Source organism: Trachinotus anak, unplaced genomic scaffold, assembly GCF_046630095.1.
Source record: "Trachinotus anak isolate AG129_WGS33_773 ecotype Australia unplaced genomic scaffold, CSIRO_AGI_Tana_v1 ptg000005l, whole genome shotgun sequence".
NCBI lineage: Eukaryota > Metazoa > Chordata > Actinopteri > Carangiformes > Carangidae > Trachinotus > Trachinotus anak.
In genome coordinates, this window is record NW_027273856.1 from 21,584,170 (window position 1) to 21,607,169 (window position 23,000).

General features: G+C 41.4%; 1 protein-coding gene across 11 annotated transcripts in view; it reads right to left on the reverse strand.

The window, feature by feature from the left end:
* Positions 1–23,000, reverse strand: part of epb41l2 (erythrocyte membrane protein band 4.1 like 2) — a 51,096-nt gene that overhangs the window by 8,651 nt on the left and 19,445 nt on the right. For 3 of the 11 annotated variants that reach the window (XM_071478922.1, XM_071478915.1, XM_071478916.1), the window contains exons 5-18: positions 20,708–20,812; positions 20,513–20,555; positions 16,878–16,953; positions 15,313–15,409; positions 15,034–15,158; positions 14,787–14,874; positions 12,369–12,521; positions 12,062–12,159; positions 11,362–11,534; positions 10,198–10,277; positions 5,831–5,881; positions 5,609–5,641; positions 2,187–2,354; positions 193–261 (exon numbers count right to left, since the gene is read on the reverse strand). In XM_071478922.1, coding sequence (XP_071335023.1) covers positions 193–261; positions 2,187–2,354; positions 5,609–5,641; positions 5,831–5,881; positions 10,198–10,277; positions 11,362–11,534; positions 12,062–12,159; positions 12,369–12,521; positions 14,787–14,874; positions 15,034–15,158; positions 15,313–15,409; positions 16,878–16,953; positions 20,513–20,555; positions 20,708–20,812 — 1,359 coding nt within the window. The other 8 variants (XM_071478923.1, XM_071478918.1, XM_071478925.1 and 5 more) reach the window with 6 other exon arrangements.

Genomic DNA, 23,000 nt, shown 5'->3' on the forward strand with positions numbered 1-23,000 from the left:
AAAAAGACGTGAAAAAGCGAGAAGAACAAGTAGGAAGACAGTAAATGAATCGCCAAAGAATGGATGGCTGTAGAAATAACATGAAATGTCAAGCTGCAAGTGGGAAATGAATGAAGGCCTGAAGAAAATGATGGATGGAAAGCGTCATGAATTGAAAGGCTGGATGGATTAATAGAAGAAAGTTAGGACCACCTTCACAGGTTCTTTGGTATCAGAGATCGTACTATCAGCTGCAGCTGCTTCCGTTTCGGGCACATTCACCTGCGTGACACAGAGGTTACCATAACAATCATTATTATTAATCACACATCAGCAGTCATATCATCATTATTAGCAATTAGTGGTTGCAATTATGGTGATGCTTGTTATCACAGCATGGGGGCTGACTTTATCATTTATTCTCCCTCTCTGTCCATTGGTGGACTGTCTTTCATGCACAATCAAGTTATCAAATTCACTGCAGCAGGCAATAAATAGCAGATGGGATCAAGAGGAGAGAGGAGAACAGAAAATGAAAAGAGAAGATCCCATCAATAAACACAGAAGCTCATCTTCACACAAAAAAACAAAAGGAACATGGTATTGAAGTCAGCAGTGTCTTTGAGATGACCACAAAAAACCAGACCAGACCATTCAGACCAGAATGAATTTAGGTCAAAGTCTTTTAAAAGCTTACGTAGGAAACTACAAAGTAAACACATGATAGTTTGTAATGATGGAAACTGCTGCTTCAACACCTGCTGCTTTTAACATAACATATTTTTTTCCTAAAGATGCTGGTGAAGCATTTGCATTCAGTCCACATACATGTTTACCATCACAACACAAACAAATGGCACATTCAGCTGTTAGTTGTTTCAGATTAGATTTATCTCATGCCCATTTTGCATCCACACTTCATTTGGAATGAATGGTCTCTGATAGTCAGGATGGTTACCATTCATCCAGCATCCACAGCAGGCATTAATCTCTTTATTTTGTGACAACATCTGAAAAGCATCCTAAGCTAAGTGAAGCATTAAAGGTAGTCAGTTTACTTTCAAGGTGATCCATCAAATTATGGAGCAGATAAAAACTCTCCAGTTCTCCAGTGACACATTGGCCTTGTGACAGGTTAATTAAAAAAACATGTGTGGACTGGAATGAAAGTAAACTGACCCCTTAATGTTCAAGAGTAGCAGCGGCACCTCAGAGGCAGAGAGCGTAGTAGTTGGGGAAATAAGAAGCCCTTGCGGCGCAGGAGTAGAGGTTGTAGATGCACATGTGGTTATAACAGCATCTAGTGTCAGTTCACGGTTACTGCAGGCAGCCTCAGCAGCAGCTGCATCAAAGCCAGTGCAAGAGTGTCTACTGAAAAGTACAGAAGCTATCTCCTCTTCAAGGCTCTACAGCGACATACAAACACACGTGGAGGGGCAGAAGACAGAGAAGTAGAGAGACAAGAAATCACTCTGAGCAGGTAAACACAACAATAACAGAGACAAGACACAAAATAATAATGTTTAACACACATATGGAAGTATAGCACAGACACAATAAAGAGCAGCCATGCTTTGTTTTTGTCTTATAATGATATCATTAAGTAGAAGAGAATGAAACAGATTTGTTTAGGAGAGGAAAGTGGTGAAATATGGTGAATAAAACCACATGCTGTAAACTAAATGTAATATGAGGCCAGCCGATGAACAGTTGGTGACAGTGGCAGTAAGGCCAGTTTTGCAGGGAGAAATCTTACAGAGGAGGAAAAGCACCATCAAGTCCATTAAGTGATAGTTGAGTTCTGAACAACAGGTCGTGAAAATCCCAGCATGGCAAAAGCATCAAATGAAAATACCCACTTCAGAGTAAGAGAATGAAACCTTGCACAACTTGCACAAAAGATCTAAGAAATAATCAAATATCAATCATCAAAGAAAAGATTTTAAAAAAAGAAAATAAGGAGACAGAAGGTTTAGTGAGAGACTGAGGAGAGAAGAGAACTTCAAAATAAAGGACGTCAAAACAAACAGATGATAACACACGCTCTTCTTGCTGAAGATACGCTGTTTCTTCTCTGCAGCAAAACATGGAAATACAGTTATGAATCACTGCAACCCACTGCAAAATGGCATTTCACCTGAAAAACCCTCTGAAGGAAAAATGCTGTGAAATTCAGCTGCCGACAGAAACATCCAGAGGTGACGTACCACTTGTTGCTGTTGAACACGTATCGTTGGAGCGGGAGAGGAGGTGAGACGTTTCTCCCACTGGTTGGGCTGAGGAGGAGAGGGAGGTGGCGCCTCCATAAAGGAGCGTTTTAGCTGGCTAATGCTAGCTTGGTGTTTCAGAACCTCGTCTTGGGTCTTATCATGGTCCTAATGGGGGAGTGGAGGAATAAGGGGGGAGGTGGGGTAAGGGAGATGAGGAGGGGATAGAGAGTAAATGAGATAAGTATGGTTGAATGAGGGAGGACGAGTGGGAGGGATGAGAATGGGATAAAATTAGAGATGTGGGGCAGAGATGGGGAGGGAGAGAGAGTAGAAGAAGTGGCAAAATTGAAAAAGAGAGAAAAAAGAGTGAGGAAGGCCGGGGTTGAACGAAGGGATGTGAGCATGGAATAGTGGGAGAGAAATGTGATGGGAAAAGGAATAAGGAAAAGAGGGCGGTGGGAAGGGAGGGAGAGAGGGATGGGGGAAGGGAAAAAAATGTTGGTTCAACAGGACATAGGAACATTAGTCTGTCAATCAGGAGGGAAACAAGATGGATGCCATGTCTCACTGAAGCCTTGCTTAAGGGGTCTTGAATGAATTCTTAAATTAGCTTTGTTGAAGTGCGTGTGTGTGTGTGCGTGCGTGTCTGTCTGTCTGTGTGTGTGTGTGTGTAAGCAGGCTGCAGTGAAACCGAGCTTCTCCATCTTGTTGAGGAGTTTTTCCTTCAGCAGGCCAGGAACAGCAGGGCAGACTGTAAAACATGGAGCAGATAGTGGTGATCACTGTAACTCTGACCCTCTCTCTCTCTCTCTCTCTCTCTCTCTCTCTGCCTTTTATCAGTTTTTATCAGTTTTGATAACTTCCTTATTTGCCCTTGTTTCTGTCTCCCCATCTCATCTCCATCAGTCCATCTCTGTGGTTCCTATGCTCTTTCCTCCTCCCCTGACCTCCCTACTCTTGACTACAAATATCTAGGTCTTGAGGAGACAGCACCATGATCAAGAAGCTGAAACCAAAACTTTGATAACAATGTTCCTTATTAACTCTTACTCTTCTCTCTTTAAGAAAATATCCCTCAGTTTAGTCTTCTAATATCTCAGTTTAAAGTACTAAATGCTATGTCGACTACTGCGCTTCTATAGATACCAGCTAGCAAAGCATCACTATCAGTCCCATGTTGAACAAAAGGATGTGTTGTTGTTGTTTTAGTATGTTATCAAACCACACATCACTCAACACTTGCAGCCAATCACCAGAAAACAGGAAGAGAGCTCCTCATAAGGGTTAGGGAGGCAAGATTAGTCAGGTTAGATACAGCTGCCTGGCAATAATCAAACTCTTTGATCAAGGATTGGAAATACAACAAGATAAAACAGTCACAAAACAGCATTTAACATGCACAGAGCATGCATTGAAGTCACGTTCACACACCGCTGACCCTATTCACAAAGCAGCCACTGTGAACACTCACGCTGGGAAATTTCCTGAAACAGAAAGTCTCATCGGTACTGTTGTGTACCAAGACAGACTTCAAATGGATGTTTTGCATTTCATAGATTTGAAGCTTAGAACTTCTCAGTTTTGGTGAAACACTTCAGTCAACCTGAACCTCATTTCCATCCCTCAGGGAACATCAGTTACATGCATAACCTCCAGTTAACTTCCCTGATCTGATCAATTCAAGCAGTTGCTGTGGTTGATAAAATCTGCATTTTTTCCACAACAAGCTAAAAATCACGTTTGACATATTAAGGCCTTGTGATGTTGCTATGGCTAATATTTTAAACAAGCATTCGTTTGACAAATATTCAGTCTGCCCCTAGGTCTGTTTTAGTCTCCACCATCCCCTGAGGGAAATTTCTGGCTCGTTAGCTGCTAAAGACTACACTGTGCTAACTTTGTCTGCCATTTGGTGCTGGGTAGTTTGTGTACAGTGGGTTTATCAAAGCTTTTTCACTGAAAAATAACAAACTGAGGCTGAAGAGAGCGGTGAGAGTGAATCAAAACAGTTAAGTTGTGGATCGTGAAGCCAAAACAATGAGCTGAAAGACGCTAAAATCCCAGCAGAGCTGAGGGGACCTGCAGGTTTAGGTGATAATTCTACCTGGGTTTTATCCCTTCATGCGACCCCTTTCATATTACACGTAATTATATGACCCACTGTTCATATAAAATCATTGATTAGTGCAGCTTTAAGTAACTGGTGCTTTATCATACATGAAAACATTCACCCAGCTGTTCAAAATGGCTGCCATGTAAAGTAGGACAATTGCAACCTTGTCATATATAATTTTCAATAACACAAAAAATACTAGAAATCACAAAACAGCTGGAATTGAGTGTAGACTTGATAAAAAAAAAAAAAAACATCCACACACATAAACACACTCATGCATGCACGGACGCAGAGCCTGAGAGTGCGAGAGGGCAGCAGTCTGTACAGTCCAGTACAGAGGAAGTTGTAGTTCTGATGGCGTCAGAGTACACAGAAACATGTAGTTCTTATTTTCAGCCATCAGACGACGCCAGTACCAACCTCCAACATTAAATTACTGTGCCTCACATAAATATTGTCCCCATGCACTCTCAATGGACTCTGGAAGGCAGACATACAGCAAAAAGTGAAATGGAAAATTAATTAAAAAATAGAAATAAAATTAACAAAAAATAAAATGAGTGTACTTTGTTTCAATTCAAAACAAAATGCAACAAAAATAATAAAATGAATTCAATAAATTAGAAATCATTAAATAAATAATAATCGAATAAATAAATTGAGTATAAATTTAAAAATAAATAAATAAATAAAAATTGTAAAAAAAAATTCAGGGGCAGACATGGTGACACGGCCAAAACGTCTCAAACTGTGATGAAGGCTGGACAATGGGTACAAGCACAAATTAAAAACATTTTGGTATTCTTGTGTTCCTCATGTCCATGTTAACACAATTCAAAGCATTCATAAGATCACAAAACCAACAATCATTTACACAAACAAACAAACCCCAATGTGTTTTCAGTGAAACAGCAATAATGATAAGAGCCACAGATATGAACCATGAAGCAAACAAAAACTTGTGAAACAGTGAGCCACAGCAATCCAACCCAAAGTGAAGATTGTGGGTGAAGGTGCCCTGTCAGGTTAAGTTTTATACTCTGGCCCCAATCTGCAATCCTCATGGAAAATCCGGGGTAGGATAAGAGACAACAGCCTTCACTGTCAATGTCAATATTTTTAAATGTTGTTGTGGCATATTCCAGATTGGGCCTTGAGTAGTTGAGAACTGACGTAAAGTCCTCACATTAGGGCAACTTCACTCTAAAAGAGTGAACCAAACCAACAAACCAACCAACACAGGGCAGAGCAAATGATTGACAGACCAAATGCACAATCAAATGACCAATAACAGTGTGTGAACCTGAGAGAGGGCAACCTCACTGGCTCCAAGTGACTGTTGGTGGGGTAAAGTCAGGGAGAGAGTAAGGAAAGGTTAGGTTTAGGATGCTACACCAGAAAACCAGGCGCATTCAATATTCACAACCATCTTTACACTAGTTCTTAGCAAAGTATCTTTCATCACTCCTGCATTATTTTTCTAAAAATTGGCAAAGCATGCTGGGTAAACACAGGCCTCACAGACCTGGGTAGGTGTGGCTTCAACATCACCAGGGCTTAAGTCCACCTCCTTGACCTTCAGAGTCGTAGTCATGGCGATGTTAGTCATGACAAAATGAGGAGGGTAGGGGCACGAAGACAGAAAAAAGTGAAATGGATGATGGGAAAAGCTATTTTCTTCCCCAGCAACCTCGGTGTTAGGGAGGACTGCTGGTCATGTGACCTTTGCACCAAACCCACAAACCCATTAGACATGACAGGAGTGCTCGATGGTCAATAAAGGGAGACAGCAGGTGCTACTGACTGCTCTTATACAATATAAAAACAAAGGTTTAGAGTCTGTGTCAATGTATATTCTTATCCTACGAAACAAATTTAGAGCATGTTTAACAGCAAGTCTGATTCACTGTATGTACAACAAGTAAAATTACAATTACAACTACTATAGCTGTAGTGTAGGTTTCTAGGACACCAATGCTACTTTTTAGTCAGAGGATTATGGAACTATTCTCTGGGTAATAATTGCTACATGATGATGTTTTCCACCAAAGACCAGCTTTAACTTCTAATGAGTTACTCTAGCAATGAGCAGAATATGCCAGTATTCTTTCAATCTTGTCTTTGATTACATATTTCTTCTGTCTGCACGAACAGCTTGGTTCTACCAAGGAAATGCCACATGGCCACCACAAAAATGCCTTCATACATTTACTTAAAACAAAGCGAACAATGGACTCAGGTTGAGGAGAGGGTCCTGAACCTCAGGGATTGGGGTAAGTGTAACACTGTTTATTCTTAATATTCATTAGCAATAATATACAAATCCAATACATTTTAAGTGCTATGGGGTTGAGGGGGGTTATGGTGTCTATCTGTACATACAGTTATAACATCTAATCTACAACTAATCTTCCTCTGCACCACAAAGGCAAAATGCAGCAACACAACATTTAATCAAAAATAAATGAGTTTATTCCTTAAGTGTTTATTTATCTTATATATCCTATATGTTCTACACATTACTACATGTTGTTATATTTTGCCTTTGTAGTTAAATCTTATAACTTTCTCCATCCCTCACAGCCTCTGTCCTGTATTTAAATCCCCTAATAGAGCTTTCTTATATTAACAATATATTAATAGTTTCTCTATTTCAACATTGATCATCCTTTAGCCACTCTGGATTTAAATACTTTGATTAATCTTCTTTATTCTACTCTTTGTTCTTTACTATGAACAATACAGTGGGGTTGTCAGGGTGCTGGGGTGGTAAGAAAAAAGAAAACATCAGGTAAAGGAGGGGAGGGTGACATTCACAGACATCAGGTTTACACATTCAAACACAGGGGAGGTCAAAAGGAGAGAGGAGTGGGAGTGGATTGGTAGGGTGGTGGGGTTATATGAATGTATGTGTTTATGCAGCAGGATCGCACATCTCTTGTGTCCAGGTAGCACTTGTGTGAGCGTGATGCCTGATGCGAGGAGGTGTGTGTGTCTGTGGGAGAGGAGAAGCTTGCTTGTTGAAACCAGAGCTTAACTGATCCTCAGGCTGATCGTTTGGCCTCTCGGTGATAAAAACTGGCAAAAGTGCCTTTCGCTGACTGGAGACCACGTTCTCTAGGTAACACAGGGTCAGGCCGAGGGGTGTGGCTAAAATCAAGGCCAAGACCAAAGACTGGCTCGCTGTCAGCATCACAACCAACAGGAAGACGACTAACAGGCAAGGGAGAAACAGAGGGGATGGATGTAGAAGGTAGCGATGTACAGAGGCAGTTAGGTTAGAGCGAGAGACGGAAAAGAGAGTGAGGAGAGAAGCAAGGTAGGAGGAAAAGGGCTGAGGAGAGAGGGAGGAAAAGAAAGAGACAGTTGGAGGACAGGTGAGAGAAGACACTGAGGGCAAAGGAAGTTGTGTTGGTTGCAAAGTACAAGCTGGAACCAAACTAATGAACTTAGTACGGAGATAAGAAGTAAAAAAGGCCACAAAATGATCCCGTTTTTTTGCTGAACTGTTAAGAATTTGATGTAATCTGGATGTAGATATGTTGGAAATCATAGCTTTAGGGGCACTGACAGTAAAAGTCTTTAGATTCTCTGCTGACTTAGACATTAGCTTGGACACAGTAACGGTCAAGAAGCTCAGCTTCTTTTTTAATCCTGAAAATAGCTTTGCAGGCAGACACATGTTTCCATTCTTCCCCAACATGGAGAGAAAGCACAGGATGAAGGAAACATATTTGACCACTCCTCTCAGAGAGAACCAGCTCCGCCAGTTTGGTGGTCCAGATGTTGCTCTGGTTTCAGCCTGGCAGCTCTCCTCAATTCCCAAAACCTCCGAAGTGTAAGTTTGGGAGCTAGTGAATTGGTTACAGGCTTGAGGATTTTGTGCAAGGTGTTCAAAATCAGCCAACTGCTGATTGGAGGTGACTGAAGCGTAAGAGGGAGGAGCCCAGGGTGTGTGTGACACAGCTTTGTCGTCGATAAGGTCGTCATCTTCTGAGATGTCTGATAGGCCGTGGTCGAGCTCAGAGATAGAGTCGAGGGATGGGGGGATGGAGGAGAGAGAGGATGATGAGGAGAAGGAGAGAGGAAACATGAAGATTGACTGATGGAGGAGGAATGAAAACCACACACAAGAAGAAGGAAAAGGAGAGGAAAGAGGAAACAGAGAGATGGAGGAAAAAACAAAAAAGTGGGGAGAAACAGGAGTGGGCGGGAAAAGAAAGAAGAGACCCATGCACACATATCCAGTGCAAGAGCAAGCAGCAAAGAAGTGAAATAAGTTAACAAATTAAACCAAAGCATCCAAAACAACATGCATTAAACAAAAATCATTTCATTTTTTATTTTCATGAAATTATGGCAAAAATGAGAGCATGCAAGAGGGGAGTGAGGAGAGCAAAAAAAAGGTGTGTGAAGGAAAAAAGAGAGAGGGAAAGAGACATAACATTAGTCAGTGAACAGCACACCACAATAGGTTAAAAGTGAACATAGCAGGGTAGAGCATAGAGCAGATTACAGTTGTGTGCAGAAACAGTGTCAACAGGGCGCCACCACTAAACGAGGGTGAAGACAGAGTCCACAGTGCCGGGGTGTGAGCGAGCATTAGGAGGAGGAAAGGGAAAGTGGGGGGGGGGTCAAACAGGAGGCATGCATAACATACAGTAGTAATCAATATATACTCCTGTGCTGGACATAGGCAGGCTTGGTTTGGGGCTGGCCTCAGTCCTGCTAGTGCACACAGATCCTTACTACAGGACACTTTTGAGTGGAGATGCCAGAGGATGCAGCCTCAAACCGTGCACACCGACGGGGCTACCTGAGCTGCACTTGTAAAGACCAGCTGTAGCTGCACATGCTAATGGACTTTCTCTGTCAGTCTAGCTGTTCTGTGTCCCCTCCCCTCATGTTCACACACACGTAAGCACATATTAAGGAGACAAAAAAACCAGGGCTGGCCGCCCCCTGTTCCTTGTAGTGACCCACCTAGTGGAAGAAAAGTAAGTACCTGAAGAATCATGTGAAAACAGTGATGAACTATTTGTATGACTTTGTGTCTACATCTACAGATCAGTAGTCACCATGTGAAAGCACTGTAAGCATCCTGATACACCTAGGAACCCCACAGCTATCTGACGTGGCCATTTCTGATTCTGTCATTTCATCCTTAGGATTCAATGTCTTGAGACAACAATTTGAAACTGGGTTGCTGACAAAGTGAAGCCTCCGGGCTTTCATTTCAGTTCTGGTGACAATTATTATTCACTTTATTGTTCACTTTCGTGAATCATGATCTTGGTGTAGAAATAACAAACCTGCTATACCATTTTATTGTTTCCATCCAGATACAAGCAACATCCTGCAATGCTTGTTCTATATATACAGCTCCTGATATTCAATGCAGAAGTACCTGCAGACTGCACCCACAGTAAAAGCCTCTTCTTCTTGGCTTAACACTCAGAATAGTGGTCTTGCTCTCCCCCATGTGTAGATCACATATTACCATAACAGCATACCAGCCAAAAGTGTGTCTTAATTAAAAACGTTCATTGTCACACATTGTTGACACACTAATTATTCATGTACGCAACTTTAAATCAACCGGTGCTTCTATATGACATGAACTTGATGCAGAGCCAAAGTCTGAGTCTATGTATTAGAATAGAAACATATCAATCTTTTATCTTTCCATCACCCAGATAAATTCTGTCTGTCTCTGACACAAAAGACAAACAGTTCCTGTGGGACAATGTGGACTCCAAAAGATATGTTAATGACAACAAATAAGCAAACACAAAGACTTGCTGGACAACTTCTTTCTGTCTTGTTCTTCCAAACAAACAAATGTTTATCCACAAATAATGTACAATCACTCGCACACACATTCACACACACCTTAGAGTCAGACTGGAGCTCCAGGCGGTGCTCACGTCCGTTCTCAGCTGTGCCGGCCTCAGTTATGCTGATCACTGGGGCTAGAGGAATGAGAAACACACAGACAAAATGAATTCATAAACACTTAACTTCAACACATCAACACATTTAAACACAGCAACAACTGCCTGAATCTTCACTGACAAGTCTTTTGGTACAAATGTGGGTCAGAGCCAACTGTTTTATCCCATACAAGGACAAATACAAGTAACCAAAACCGTAACAGTGACAGATATTAAAAGCCAAGGGTTATTAAAATTTTTAAATTAAGATCAAAAAATTATTGCATGTGCACGGATTTCACTGAATTGATTCCTCTACTCCCTCATACCAATACTGGCTTGTAGTGGATTAATGGGTCCAGCAGGGGACGATGTAAGACAGTGGAATGAACCTGACACATATGAAACAGAGGCACACAGCTGCACAAAGTGGGATTTGTTATCCCAAATCCGGAAGACCACAAAAATGGTGTGTACTGTTTTCCAAAGACAATTAAATATGTATTTGATATTATGAAAATGGTTCATTTAAGTATCATGAAGTAAATGAAGTATTGTGATCCTGTACAAATTCAGAAGGTATTAGTCCTAATTACATTCCTACAGCATGTGAGATCACTGCACAGGCATTTTTAAATCAGGAGCCATTGAGTATTTGTTCATTTTTGTTCTGTCCATGCCAAATCTGATAGAAATTGAAATGAGACTGAAATTTTGTGATCTGTGCTTTAGCTTTCCATTTTGTTTTCTGTCAGGACATTTTATTGACATGAGAGGGGCACTGTATACATTTCTTTCATTATAAGGGCCTCTTTCTCTGACATAACGTTCTCTCTTTTCATAGTTTTCTTTCTCCTTCTGCCTCTCTCTCTCTGTGACAGGAAACATATGCTGCAGCTATTTCCTGTATCTGGTCAGACACTGAGCATTTCACATCCAAATACACACACACACAAACACACACATACATACACACTCCATCTATGACCCCACTTCCATTTGCACATCATTCCTTCCATTCCTCTTTCAGTCTGTCTATCCATTCATTTAATATTGTTCAGAGTGAAGCTGGAATGTCATGTTTCAGTGTCAGTGTTGTGTGAGCGTTGTGTGAGTGTGTTACCTCCATCCAGACTGCGGCTGATGCGTTTTGAGGAGGTGCGTTCAAAGGCGGGCGCAGGTCTGTCTATGAGGGAGCTGGCCAGGCGGGTCTGGGCCTGGGTTCGTCCGCTGTAGCGGAACTTAGAGCCCAGAGTCAAGAAGCGAGGCTTGGTAGGAGGTTCTGGTGCATTTAACCTACAGACAAGAGACAGAGACGGAAGGCAGGAGGAAGGGGAACAAAGACGAGGGAATGCAGCAGAGGAGCATGAATTTTAAAACTTATTCAGAGTGATTTACTTTCAAAAGTGAATAGTTGCAGTTATATATCCATGCAGGAGAGAGGAGGAATGTTTCCAGACAACTCCCCCCTCAACAGGATATTAAAGCTTATTCCTCTCTCTCACACACACAGACATACAACCATACAGACACAACACACACTCGCAGCAACCACATTTGCAGCAATGCTGGGCACTTCTTTTGTCTTTGTGCAGATGTATTGGTGTGTATATTTTACCTCAGGCATCAGACGAGTTAAACAACTATGAGATACACTCTCCATTTGTTTTCTGGCAAGAGACTCAGTGTTTTCTTGAGCCTGATAAAGCACAGGTTTCTCCAGTGCACCTTATCTAACAAGTTGTTTAGGTACCCTAAACACAAGATTGTGTTCATATACAGCACTGGTGTTGTTAATAGTGCGTGAGTGTGTGGATTTCTACCTGAAGAAACTGTGATTCTCCACGCAGACTTTCCACAGCCTTTTGGCAGATCGATGATTCTGGAGTTTGAATCCCACTGTGCTCTCAAACTGCTCAGTCTGTCAAAGACACAAATGAGAAACAAAAATGAAGATATTCTATCTACCACAGGAGAAACCATCTCAAACTATGTACAGTATGCTATGTGTATTTGTTATGTTAACATTAGAGAGAATTGTTTCTGGTGTTGCATTCTTGTATGCAGGACGGAGGAAATCTCAGTATTCACAGCCTGTGTTTGCACATGTGCACATGCCCGGGTACATACCTCTCCTGGTCTGATCTTAATGTAGAAGTTGTTCCTCTTGTATGAAATCTTGAGTATTTTGGGCCAAGCAAAACGATTTATCCGAAGTCTGTCTTTGTACACCAAGAGTCCGTTGGCACACACACCTAGCATGATGTCCACACCCTCAGAGTCCTGCAATAGACAGATACAAATGTACATACAATACATTTCATTGTGAAATGATTAATTAATCTCTGTGAAACAGCTGAATATTTAGCCGCTTGTTTGGCTAAATCAGATCATACTGTACGCCAATTGATTTCTAAAGTAGTCTGCTTAAGGTCAGCAAAAACTCAATTAACACACACACACAAACACTGTTGTTCAGTGTGGTAACTTAGTTAGCTGGCAGACTAACTCACTAACAAAGCTTTTAAGTCCAAGGCCATCTGGTAATGGTGAGGATTGGGGGTGGGGGGTATTGATTACAGTAGTGAATTAACACAGGAAAAATCTGTTGGACTAATGGAGGAGGCAATATGTTGATAATGGACAGTTTTACTGGGACACACACACACGTGTCACATGGCTTTGCCATGCTATTAGCTGCTCATCGATCTCTGTCCTTGTGCTGCCACCACAGATACATTTCAGCTCTTTAGCTCAGACACATTGACTAGTGGAGGTAGGAGGAAAACAATTTTCCATTTGCTCTCCATTCGGTGGATAAACAATCACTCTTCAGTGGCTGCAGCAAGAAGCGTGTGGTATTTGAAGTTAAGATTACTATCACTCAGTCATTCACTCTGGAAGAGAGGGCCTCAGTTATGAAGGTAATGCTCATTTTATTCAACATTGCTCAACATTTAATAGCTGGAATAAAAGGTGGCAGCCAGCAGTGATGTAACAATGCAGGCTGACTTTGAATAAATACTTAATAAATAATATTAAAAAAGGGGAAATGAAATAAACTGAAAACTATCTCAAACATCTGCCTTTAAAAACTACTATATACCATTTTCAGTGCATTTAATGATTCTTTAATATTGCTTATTAATCCACCCACTGTATTCAGGTATTTTTGTGCCTGCTGCTGTCAGGCTATTCAATCACCACTGTCCTCAGCAGACTAAAACAACCACTGGACTACAACCTAACTGCACTAATTAACTGTTACTTTATTGTCTTTGCATACTGGGACATGCTTTACACAATTAGTTCTTGCTGCTACTCATGTAATAACTGTATTTCATGCTGCTGACACAGTTATCTGCAAACAAAAACAATACACTCTCCAGCCTATTCAATTCCCTAAAGTGCATTTTTTATTTAATTCTTTATTAAAATTTTCACGTCTTTTCACTTCATTATTGTCACAAAAACTTTTTGTTTCGATACAGTTACTAATTATTTAGTGTAGATAGTATTTTGTTCCTTTTCTTGTTTAATGTCAGTGTGAAATAGTGAATCAACAAATTGGCTCCTGATTTTTAATTGTGAGGGACTGACAACAAAGCATAGCATTCACCACTGCCACAAATATGTCCTGTTATCAATCAATGCTGTGTCTAAAGAGAAGGTCTACAATCAGCCAGTTGATGCAGGTTTAAAAAAAAAAAAAAAAACAACACACATTGCCACAACCAAACACCAATTTAGAAAGGCCTTGCGCACAATCGAGAGCTTGAAATGTGTTTGCTTTAGTTAAACACAGAAACATTAATTTGTGTTTGTTCAACATGATTCTAATAATCCAGCGCTCTTAAAGTGTGACAAACAGTATTTGACAGGGTTTCTTTGTGGATTTTTTGCGGTTATGAAACTTGCACAACAAATTAATGGACACAGGACATAAATAGATCTGCTGCTTGAATTCCCACAACTTTGGTATGCCATAAAAAAAGATTTTCAACATTTGAAAGGCTCTCTCTGCTGCTCTCATCTTTTCCCCCAGTACTCTGTCTGTGTTGCAAACAAGTGGAGCATGCCCTTAAAGGGGACTCGCCTCTTTCTATCTGTAAAGGATCTGTCCTGATCTCACTCCAACCTCATCTCTGTCCCCCATTTCTTTGTCTTTCCTCAATGTCCTCAATCTCACATCCTCTTTTTCTATTTAAAGACTCCCTCTTTCCCTCTCTCATGCATATTTCCCCCCATCTTTCTGCCCGTCTTAGACAAAGACACACAAACACACTCAGACACACATGGAAACATGCACGCACTCTGCTGATGACCTGCTATCCCAGTGAGAGAGACTGGCTGTTCCCATGGCAATGGCCTCCCTGAGTGTTTGTACAGCTGACACACACACACACACACACACACACAGATGCAGTGACACACACAGATGTAGTGACACAAACATGCAAGCACACTGCCACTTTGGTCCTACATCAAAGACACTCTGCTACTCCCCAGATGTCAACAGGACAAGAGGAGAGGAGGATTCATTTGTACCTTAGCGTGGTGCAGGTCCACTCCATACATGGACAGTTTCTTGGCATTTTCTAGAAACTGGGCATCAGCCTGTGCTGGTGTCATTCCCCTAAACACACAGAAAAGCCAAATTACTACAAATTAAAAGTACTATAGAGGCATAAACAAATACAAACGAATATAAACAAATCTATAGCTTTCAATGACAAAAAAGGCATTGATCATTGTTGTCCCTGACTACTGACTACATAAGCCTGTCTTCTCTCACCTGTGAGACTTGTGGAGCTCCAGAATCTTCTCCTCCATCTCTTTGTTCTGATTGGGCGCAAAGGTCAGCTGGCTAATGTAGTCCAGGGGCCGAGGCTGGTCGGGTTCATAGTCACCTAACTCTGCCTGTAAACCAATAAAGGACAGTCACTTCACCTATGCTGAGACAGACATAAGGACACAAAGTCACATCTGGAAACTGTTAACTTGGAAGATCTTTACCCAGCTGCACATGCACCACACACATGTGCACACACTAGCACAGACAGTAGTACTGTACCTGCAATGTGTATGACCCCAGCAGAGCGTGAGTGACAAATGAGCAAGGCAGTCGACCAGAGGCCACATCTTCACGGAGCTGCAGGCACAACAGGTACCTACGGGAAGGAGGGATAGTAAGAAGGACTGGCTTTTCAGTGGAATGAAGTCTATTCACAATGAGAAGAAGAAAAGGTATAAGCCTTTCTTTGAACTAAAACACGATAATAATGAAACAAACCGTGTAGCCACATTGCTTCTCCTCCTGTGAGGCCCAAGCACAGCATCAGCTGATGTGGATTGAACGTCTCTGTCAGTGCTGTATTTGTTGTATACTTTTCTTAGTATGCTGGTACACTGGTTTGTTGGAATAACCTTATATCTAATCCTCACCATCTCATTCACAAACCCAGTTGCATAACATGTATGTTTGCAGTTAGTGAACTGTCTGGTGGCTGTATGGATTTCCGACAGAGCAAGCCGTCCTCTGCAGTAAACCTCTCTGGAAGAATTCATTATCAGGAGCTTCAATGTGAATGACTGATGCAGACACCTAAAGGTGCTCGTAAATGTATCATCCTGGCCACTGAAAAATGTCATTCAAAGTCATTTCAGCAGAACCAACACTTGCTGACATGGAGGCTTAAACCCCAGTCATCCAGTTACAGGGCTTCTCTTCACTGAGCCAGTATACTGCACCAGGACAGGAATGTATTTAGTGTATGTGAATAAACATAGTACTGTCAGAGGAAAACTGTGTGAAGAGTATCTATGGAGTTTCAATTAATCTGTCTATTGAAACTTTTAACAAAAGATGAAAAGGCTAAATGATGCCTCTAAAGTGCTGGAGGAGCAACAGCAGTGTCAGTGGCCATTTGTTGGTACTTGTCTAAGTGAGTGTATGCCTGTTAGTGAGTGTGTGTGTGTGTTTGTGTGTCCTCAATTAGCCTTTTCCCACAACCATCAGAGAATTTGTTCGCTCCATTAGACGTACGCTTCACCCTAAATGCTGTGTGCTTGGAGCATGCCTGTGTGTGTGTGTGCATATGTATAAACACAAATGAATTTAAGATGTGCACAATACCAACTCTAAACATTTTTGCCTTTTTCTCCAGTTCCCTCAGCTCTACAGATCATTTTAACCTTTTTCATCTCATTGTTTTCTTTTTACAACCTGCTTCTTTAATGTTTCTGCTCACCTTCACTTTTTAACCTAATTTCCAGCTGTTTTCAGCAAAAAAAAGGCTCTGATAAATCAACTGTCAAACAGCATGAGGATGAAGTCAGTGACCAGCTGATGAACATACAGTAGAGGAGCATTTACAGAGGAGCTAAGGTCAGATATTTTCCTCAGAGGCCGGTGGAGACCAAAAACATAGCTAAAATTAGAGCAAGTACTAAGCCTTACATTTGTCAGCATATTTGTAAAGCTAATGTCACTGTGTCTGTGTAAATATTTGATATAACAACTTTAAAAGGTGATAATAAGTCAGTGTTGTGTTTACAGCTTGTTCCATTGGCCCTCATAAAAAATAAATTAATGCAGACTTAAGTAAACATTGGTACATCTCTGATGTGTGTGTGTACCTGGTGATGTCTTCAGTGAGCAGTGAGGGGTCAGGAGGGTAGAACTTGACATTGAATGCAAACTGCCAGTTGTTACCTGAAGAAGGGGAGATTGTTATTCAGAGTGATTTACAATACAGTACAATAACATTACAAAAGTAACTCTGAGTGCAGGGGAAGAATGTACATTTGAGAAGAAGAAAAACATAATCTAAAATATGAGACTTTCATTTCAGCAGTATGATCAGGGTGGTCTGGATTTCTCTGCATCTATTCATCTTTCTGTCCAATGCCATCCATCCCTCTGCCCATCTGTGTGTGTGTGTGTTCAAGAGATGGAGAGAGAAGCGGTGTGAGTGAGGGCAACTAATGCAGAACAGCTTTTAGAGAGCACTAAGCCTGGTACATCACGCATGGATACACACACACACACACACACACACACACACACACACAAATATGCAGCAGATCTGGTATTGCATAACCTCATTCTGGCTTGACCAAATACCAAACCGTGATCTTTATCATCATCAGAAACAAAAACATGGTCATCATCAACAATATCACCACTAATATCTCCATCATTGTGCCTCATGGTTTCCTTTGTGAGAGCCCTAATTTCATTTCAATTTTCATTTGGCTCCAATTTCCTAATCTCGTTCGTGCAGGACGCCATATTGCCATGCCTGCCACCCTTGATATGTCCATCTTGTCTGTGCTGCTTGGTTCCACCAAACAAGACACAGACACACACATACACATACACATGCTTGATAAGAGATGGTGATCACATCATCTGGAAAATCTAACTGGGGAGAAGCTGACATCACATCGCGACCACCCCCCCCCCCCCCCCACCCCCCCCCCCCTCAAGGTCATAGACACATCCACATATACACACATGTGTAAGTGGACAGACGGTGATAAATCCTAACATACAGAGACACGCACACACAGATGCAGAGCCTTCACTGTGAAATCACATGAGGAAACTCAAAAACAACTCGCTGCAAAAGACAGAAAAGGTGTATTATTTTTCGACTGTAAACATATAGTACGACAATGAAAAGTGTTGAGAGTAGATAGTCTGTGTGCGTCTGCTGCTGGGTGAATATCGATGTGTGTTAAGTGTATGTGAACTGTATGTGGGAGTGAGATTGAGTTTGTATGTCTTGCTGGCAGCAGTAAGTGCTCTGGGAGTCTCTTCTACTTCTACCACTTCTACTTTCTACACAACCACGTGGCACCAAGCATTCCTACTCATGACGCACAGAACATATATATACATTATATATATACACACACACACACACACACAGATACAGTAACACACGCCCTATCTATCACCACTGCACAGTTTCTGGCAACAATTCTTCCACTCCCTTCTTATTAGCAGTTTCTCTTACCCCACCTTTTTTGAGTGAACTATTCCTATAAAAGCCTATTTTTCTGAATAAACATTAGACACACACATACTTCAGCATCAGTGTCTGAATTCCAGCTTGTGCAGCAATAAATAAGGAAGAACAATTTGAATTCCACTATCTGCCCATTAGTTCTCAACATAGAAAGTGAACTGAACTGCACGTGTATAATGACAGTGCACTGACAGTATCAACATGGTGCGACACCCAGAAGTTAGTATGATTATAAGAGGAACATGAATCCTGCTGTTAAACATTAACAACAGCCACATGCACTGCAGCTGTCTGCTGACTGGATCAAATCCAGACTCTTCAGCTTTTCTGCTCGGCTTCCAGAGAAATTAAGCTTCTAAAGTTAAGAGGAATTCTTGTTGTCATTATCTGTAAAAGTGAAATCTAAGAAGGAGCTCACTTCCTGACTCAGAAGGACCACTGGACGTTTTACTTCCAGTGGTTAGACTTGAGGACTGACAATTTCATTGCTGAAATGCCCTGCCTGGTATTTTTTACTATGGAAATCAGTTTGACTTCAGACAGTTCCGTTTTTTGGTCCAAGTTTCATTTTCATTGGCTCTCAGCCTGGTTCTGACACCAGATACTTCACCTGCTTGGAGTGCAATTTCTTTCACTGTTTTTCCCCTTTATTTTTCTCTTTTTTCTAAACTGCTGTCACATTTTCCTGCATTCTTTTCTTCCCTGCCAGCATCTTCAAGGATGTTTACTACATCTGATTTTTTCAGTGACTTTTTTTCTCAGCAAATTTACTTTTACCTTGTTTTTCTCCATTTTTGCATCATACCCTTAAATCAGATTGCCAGAAACACAAAAAACAGACACACCCACACTGTGCTTGTCATAGTAACCTGCAATGTGGGCAGGAGCTTAACCACAGACCAAACCTTCAACCGCATTCTTGATTAGCGGTAAGTGCTAGGCTCACTGACACACACATTGCATTTCCTCTAACTACTTCATGTATCACATATATCACAAGTAAAATGCTTTTACTCACACCAAGTTCATAAAACTGCAGATATACAAATACTGCAGTACTTTCATCAGTGGGCCATAGGCTGAATCCCCACCGTGTTCCCTCATTCGGCGATAGATACTGACTTAACAGACATTTCATTGAATGACATTGCCACTTTAAAAGTGCAACACAGGCAGCATCTTGAGCCTTCCAAAATAATTCACTGACCCATAAAAACTCTCTCCCCCAGCCCAGAGTGTACTAACTCACAGTTGTGACGGCTGAGAGGTGACTGATGGTAGTTTCGAGCTGAATGGTGTCAAGCCTGTCATTTGTGTGGTGCTTCTGTGTTTATACACAGGCAGAGGCACTCAACTCACATGAACATAGGCACTCATGATAATACAGTCTCTCTCTCTCTCTCCCCCTCTCTTTATAAACCTTCACACACAGAAAAATGTTCACCAGACGCATACCACTCATCCATGAACCACAGACACACACAACGACACAGCCACAAAAACACAGGCATGTACACTCGCCACACAGTCTGTGATGCTCGCACATCCACATGGAACCACACACACAGCCCTCACACACCCAGACATAACTACCTCACATGTACTAATTCTAAAATAACCCTTTATGAGCCGAAATTATATGTTTTTTCTATGTCTGGCTCTTAAAAGTGTGACTTTGAGTTTTAGGCTGTTTTTTAAAGGCTGTTTTGACTCATATTGTTCAAAAAGAGGGAGCAAGAAATAAAAGGAAAAAGAAAAAGAGTAAAGTTATGCATATATTCTTGAAAAACTCTTAACAAATAATTACATAAGGCACATTAACAAAAATTATGAATGTTATCACACCTTTTCCAGTGTTACAGGCATGCTGTGCACAAATAAAACTAAGCTTCAACAATGATAGAGAGATCGATAAATAATGAAGCAGAGTGATCACACTCTGGTAACCTCCTCTACGCTGCCAGGCTGCTGGCGTTTGCTTTCAGATGGCTCTGGGTTTGTTTGACTTGCTTGTGATGCAGTTTGTTTTTCCGCTGGTATGCAGGCACTTGCTTAATTTTATCAGTTCAATATTTATCTTTTATTCAGTGCCTTTTAGCTGAGAAGTTGGGGCCCTTGTTTTATGTGAAACACCTTGTACTGCTGAGGCAGATGGACGGATGGAGGATGGATGGACAGACTTACACATCTTGGGAGTCACAATCCAGAAATAGTCTGATTTGATAAAATAAAACTTACTGCGGATCTGCCTCTTGATTTCCTTGGTGGGATCCAACCAGCACTGGAGACACAGAGCAAGAAGACAGTTAACCTCTGTCGCTGCACAGTGTGAGACACTATCCAGATGTACATGTCTGCACTTTTTGTGTGTGTACATTACTGTCTTGTTTAGCATGTAGTACATCCTGTCTACGTGTGTGTATGGATGCATACCTTCTGTTCATGGCTGTCCTTGTATGTCAGTCCAAAGTAGTCTTTTTCCATTAGATTAAGGTGCTCACACACCTTGAAGAATAAGTACTGGCCCTTAGCTCGTTTCTGTAGAGTGAGAGAGAGAGAGAGAGATTCAAACACAAAGATTAATATTTGTACATTATATTTGGATGGAAAAATAATTTTAAAAAGGTACTACGTTATGTTTCAAGTTGTTAAAAGCTACCTTAGAGCTTAACAAATATGAGAAAAAAAACTGATTTTCTTGTTCCACAAGTTCCTGTCCACAGTTCTCAATGAAAGCATCTCTGTTCCTTCTTTTTCATCCGCATCTGTTTCATCATTGTCTTGCTCTTTTACTCAGTCTCTCCATCTGTCTTTGGGCGACGCATTCCTTCGTAAGGCCGATGGGAGCCTTAGCAATAAAATCCTCCACACTCAGCTATGACAATGACATTTAGCACACATCCATACGTGCATGCTCGGGGGTGCACGCACACAAACACATAATGGCGCCCTTTGGACAGACAGAAGGTCAGACAGAGAGAGGGTGGAAAAAAAGACGCAAAAGAATGAAATACTTAAATAATGCTCATTTCTTTTCAGTTAGTCAGCGCAGCCTCAGTCTGACACTGACAGTGAGAGCGGCATTACGCAGACGGACTTGCAGACAGGGCTGGGAGCGTGGTGAAAGTGGAAGGAAAGAGGATGAAAGGGTGCATTTTTCTTCTTGTCCTGGGACAGCAGAAAACATCTGCGGAAGCTTGTACCACATACACGCACCCGCAGAGTAGCTGCATTCTGAACGCCCAAAGAATGCGACAATGTGACCTTTCAGGGTTTGTGGGTCTGTGCCACTGTGCCTCCGAGCAAGGCACTACCTAAAGACAAGTGTGTAACATCTGCGGGCAGTTACAGAGATCTGGAACATTAAATGGGAGGAAGGAAACTTTCACCCATAACTTTTTGGATGTCTGTTACACGTTTCCGTGTGACAGACAACACTATTCTGAGAGGCTTTTCCAAATGTGCATGGAGAAGATAAAAAAGTTTTATAGGTTCTACTCTGAGCAATATCAGTGAAATGCTAAATAAGGTTCAATGTGAAACCATATAATTGCTAAAAAGATTAAGTGCTTGTCTGTATCTTGGTTTTCTGGGTAAGCATACGGTAGAACATACACTGCTCTGTGCAACTGTATCTAATATCTGCAAATACTACTTAACTCATGTCTGACTGAAACCTAATGAAATTCTATGAAATGGTACTTAAACCGTGTGACACTAAAACCCTGGTGTAACCAATACTAATGAAAGTCTTACAAACAGCATTAAGACCATGTGACACCAAGACTCTCCTCTGTAACTCTCTAGAGTCTGACCGAGGTTTAAGGCACCACAGCTAATAAAATATGTATTAAGTTATTACAAGGGACTAAGTTTGATGCCATCAGTTAATAAATAGGATGGATGGATGATGGAAGAATGGACAGGGAGTTAGAGTAGAAACTGTGTTTATGTGTGTATGTGTGTGTGTGTGTGTGTGTGTGTGTGTGTGTGTGTTGTGCTGGAGGCTGGCTGGGCAAAAGAGAAAATTTAATCTCTGGAATGCATTGTGCATCTCTCCCTCTTGCAACCTAACTATGCCAGTGTGTGGAGGGAGGGATAGATGGATATGTGTGTGTGAGTGTGTGTGTGTGCACTTTAGGACAATAGCAGTTAGCTGCAGTATCAGCGTTATCTGTTGTGAGACAAAGCAGCTACTGTTCAAACAGCCGTAGACACTCACAGGCACGCGGTCGGGCGTTGGCATGCTGTAGATTAGGAAGCGGGTATACCATGGTAAAGATGCCAGTTTAAAATCCCAAACCAAGTTGAAACCTGGAGAAAGCTCACTATTCTTTTGACCGGCCTCTGAACCAGACACTTAACTGTTAACAGTTCCAGTGGACCTGCACGGTGGCTATTCTGGGCAGCTTCCCACTGAATGTGAGTGAGTGTGGGAATGTGAGGAGGGGTACGGCTAAAAATGTGCATGCTACTTGGGAAACAAGTTTTTAACCAGAAGTTATGGTAATAATGAGAAAAAACACACATGTAAAAAACCCTGGATAACATGCAACAGTGAGGAGATCATTAGATCCTTTCTAAAATCTAGTAAACAACACACTAGCACAACTCAAACACTTCTGGGATTCTCACTCACTCTTTAGGAGACCTCAAAAATTACAGATACATAACAAGATAGATACGTTTCATTATCAGTGATTCTTTACAATACACTCCTAATTAA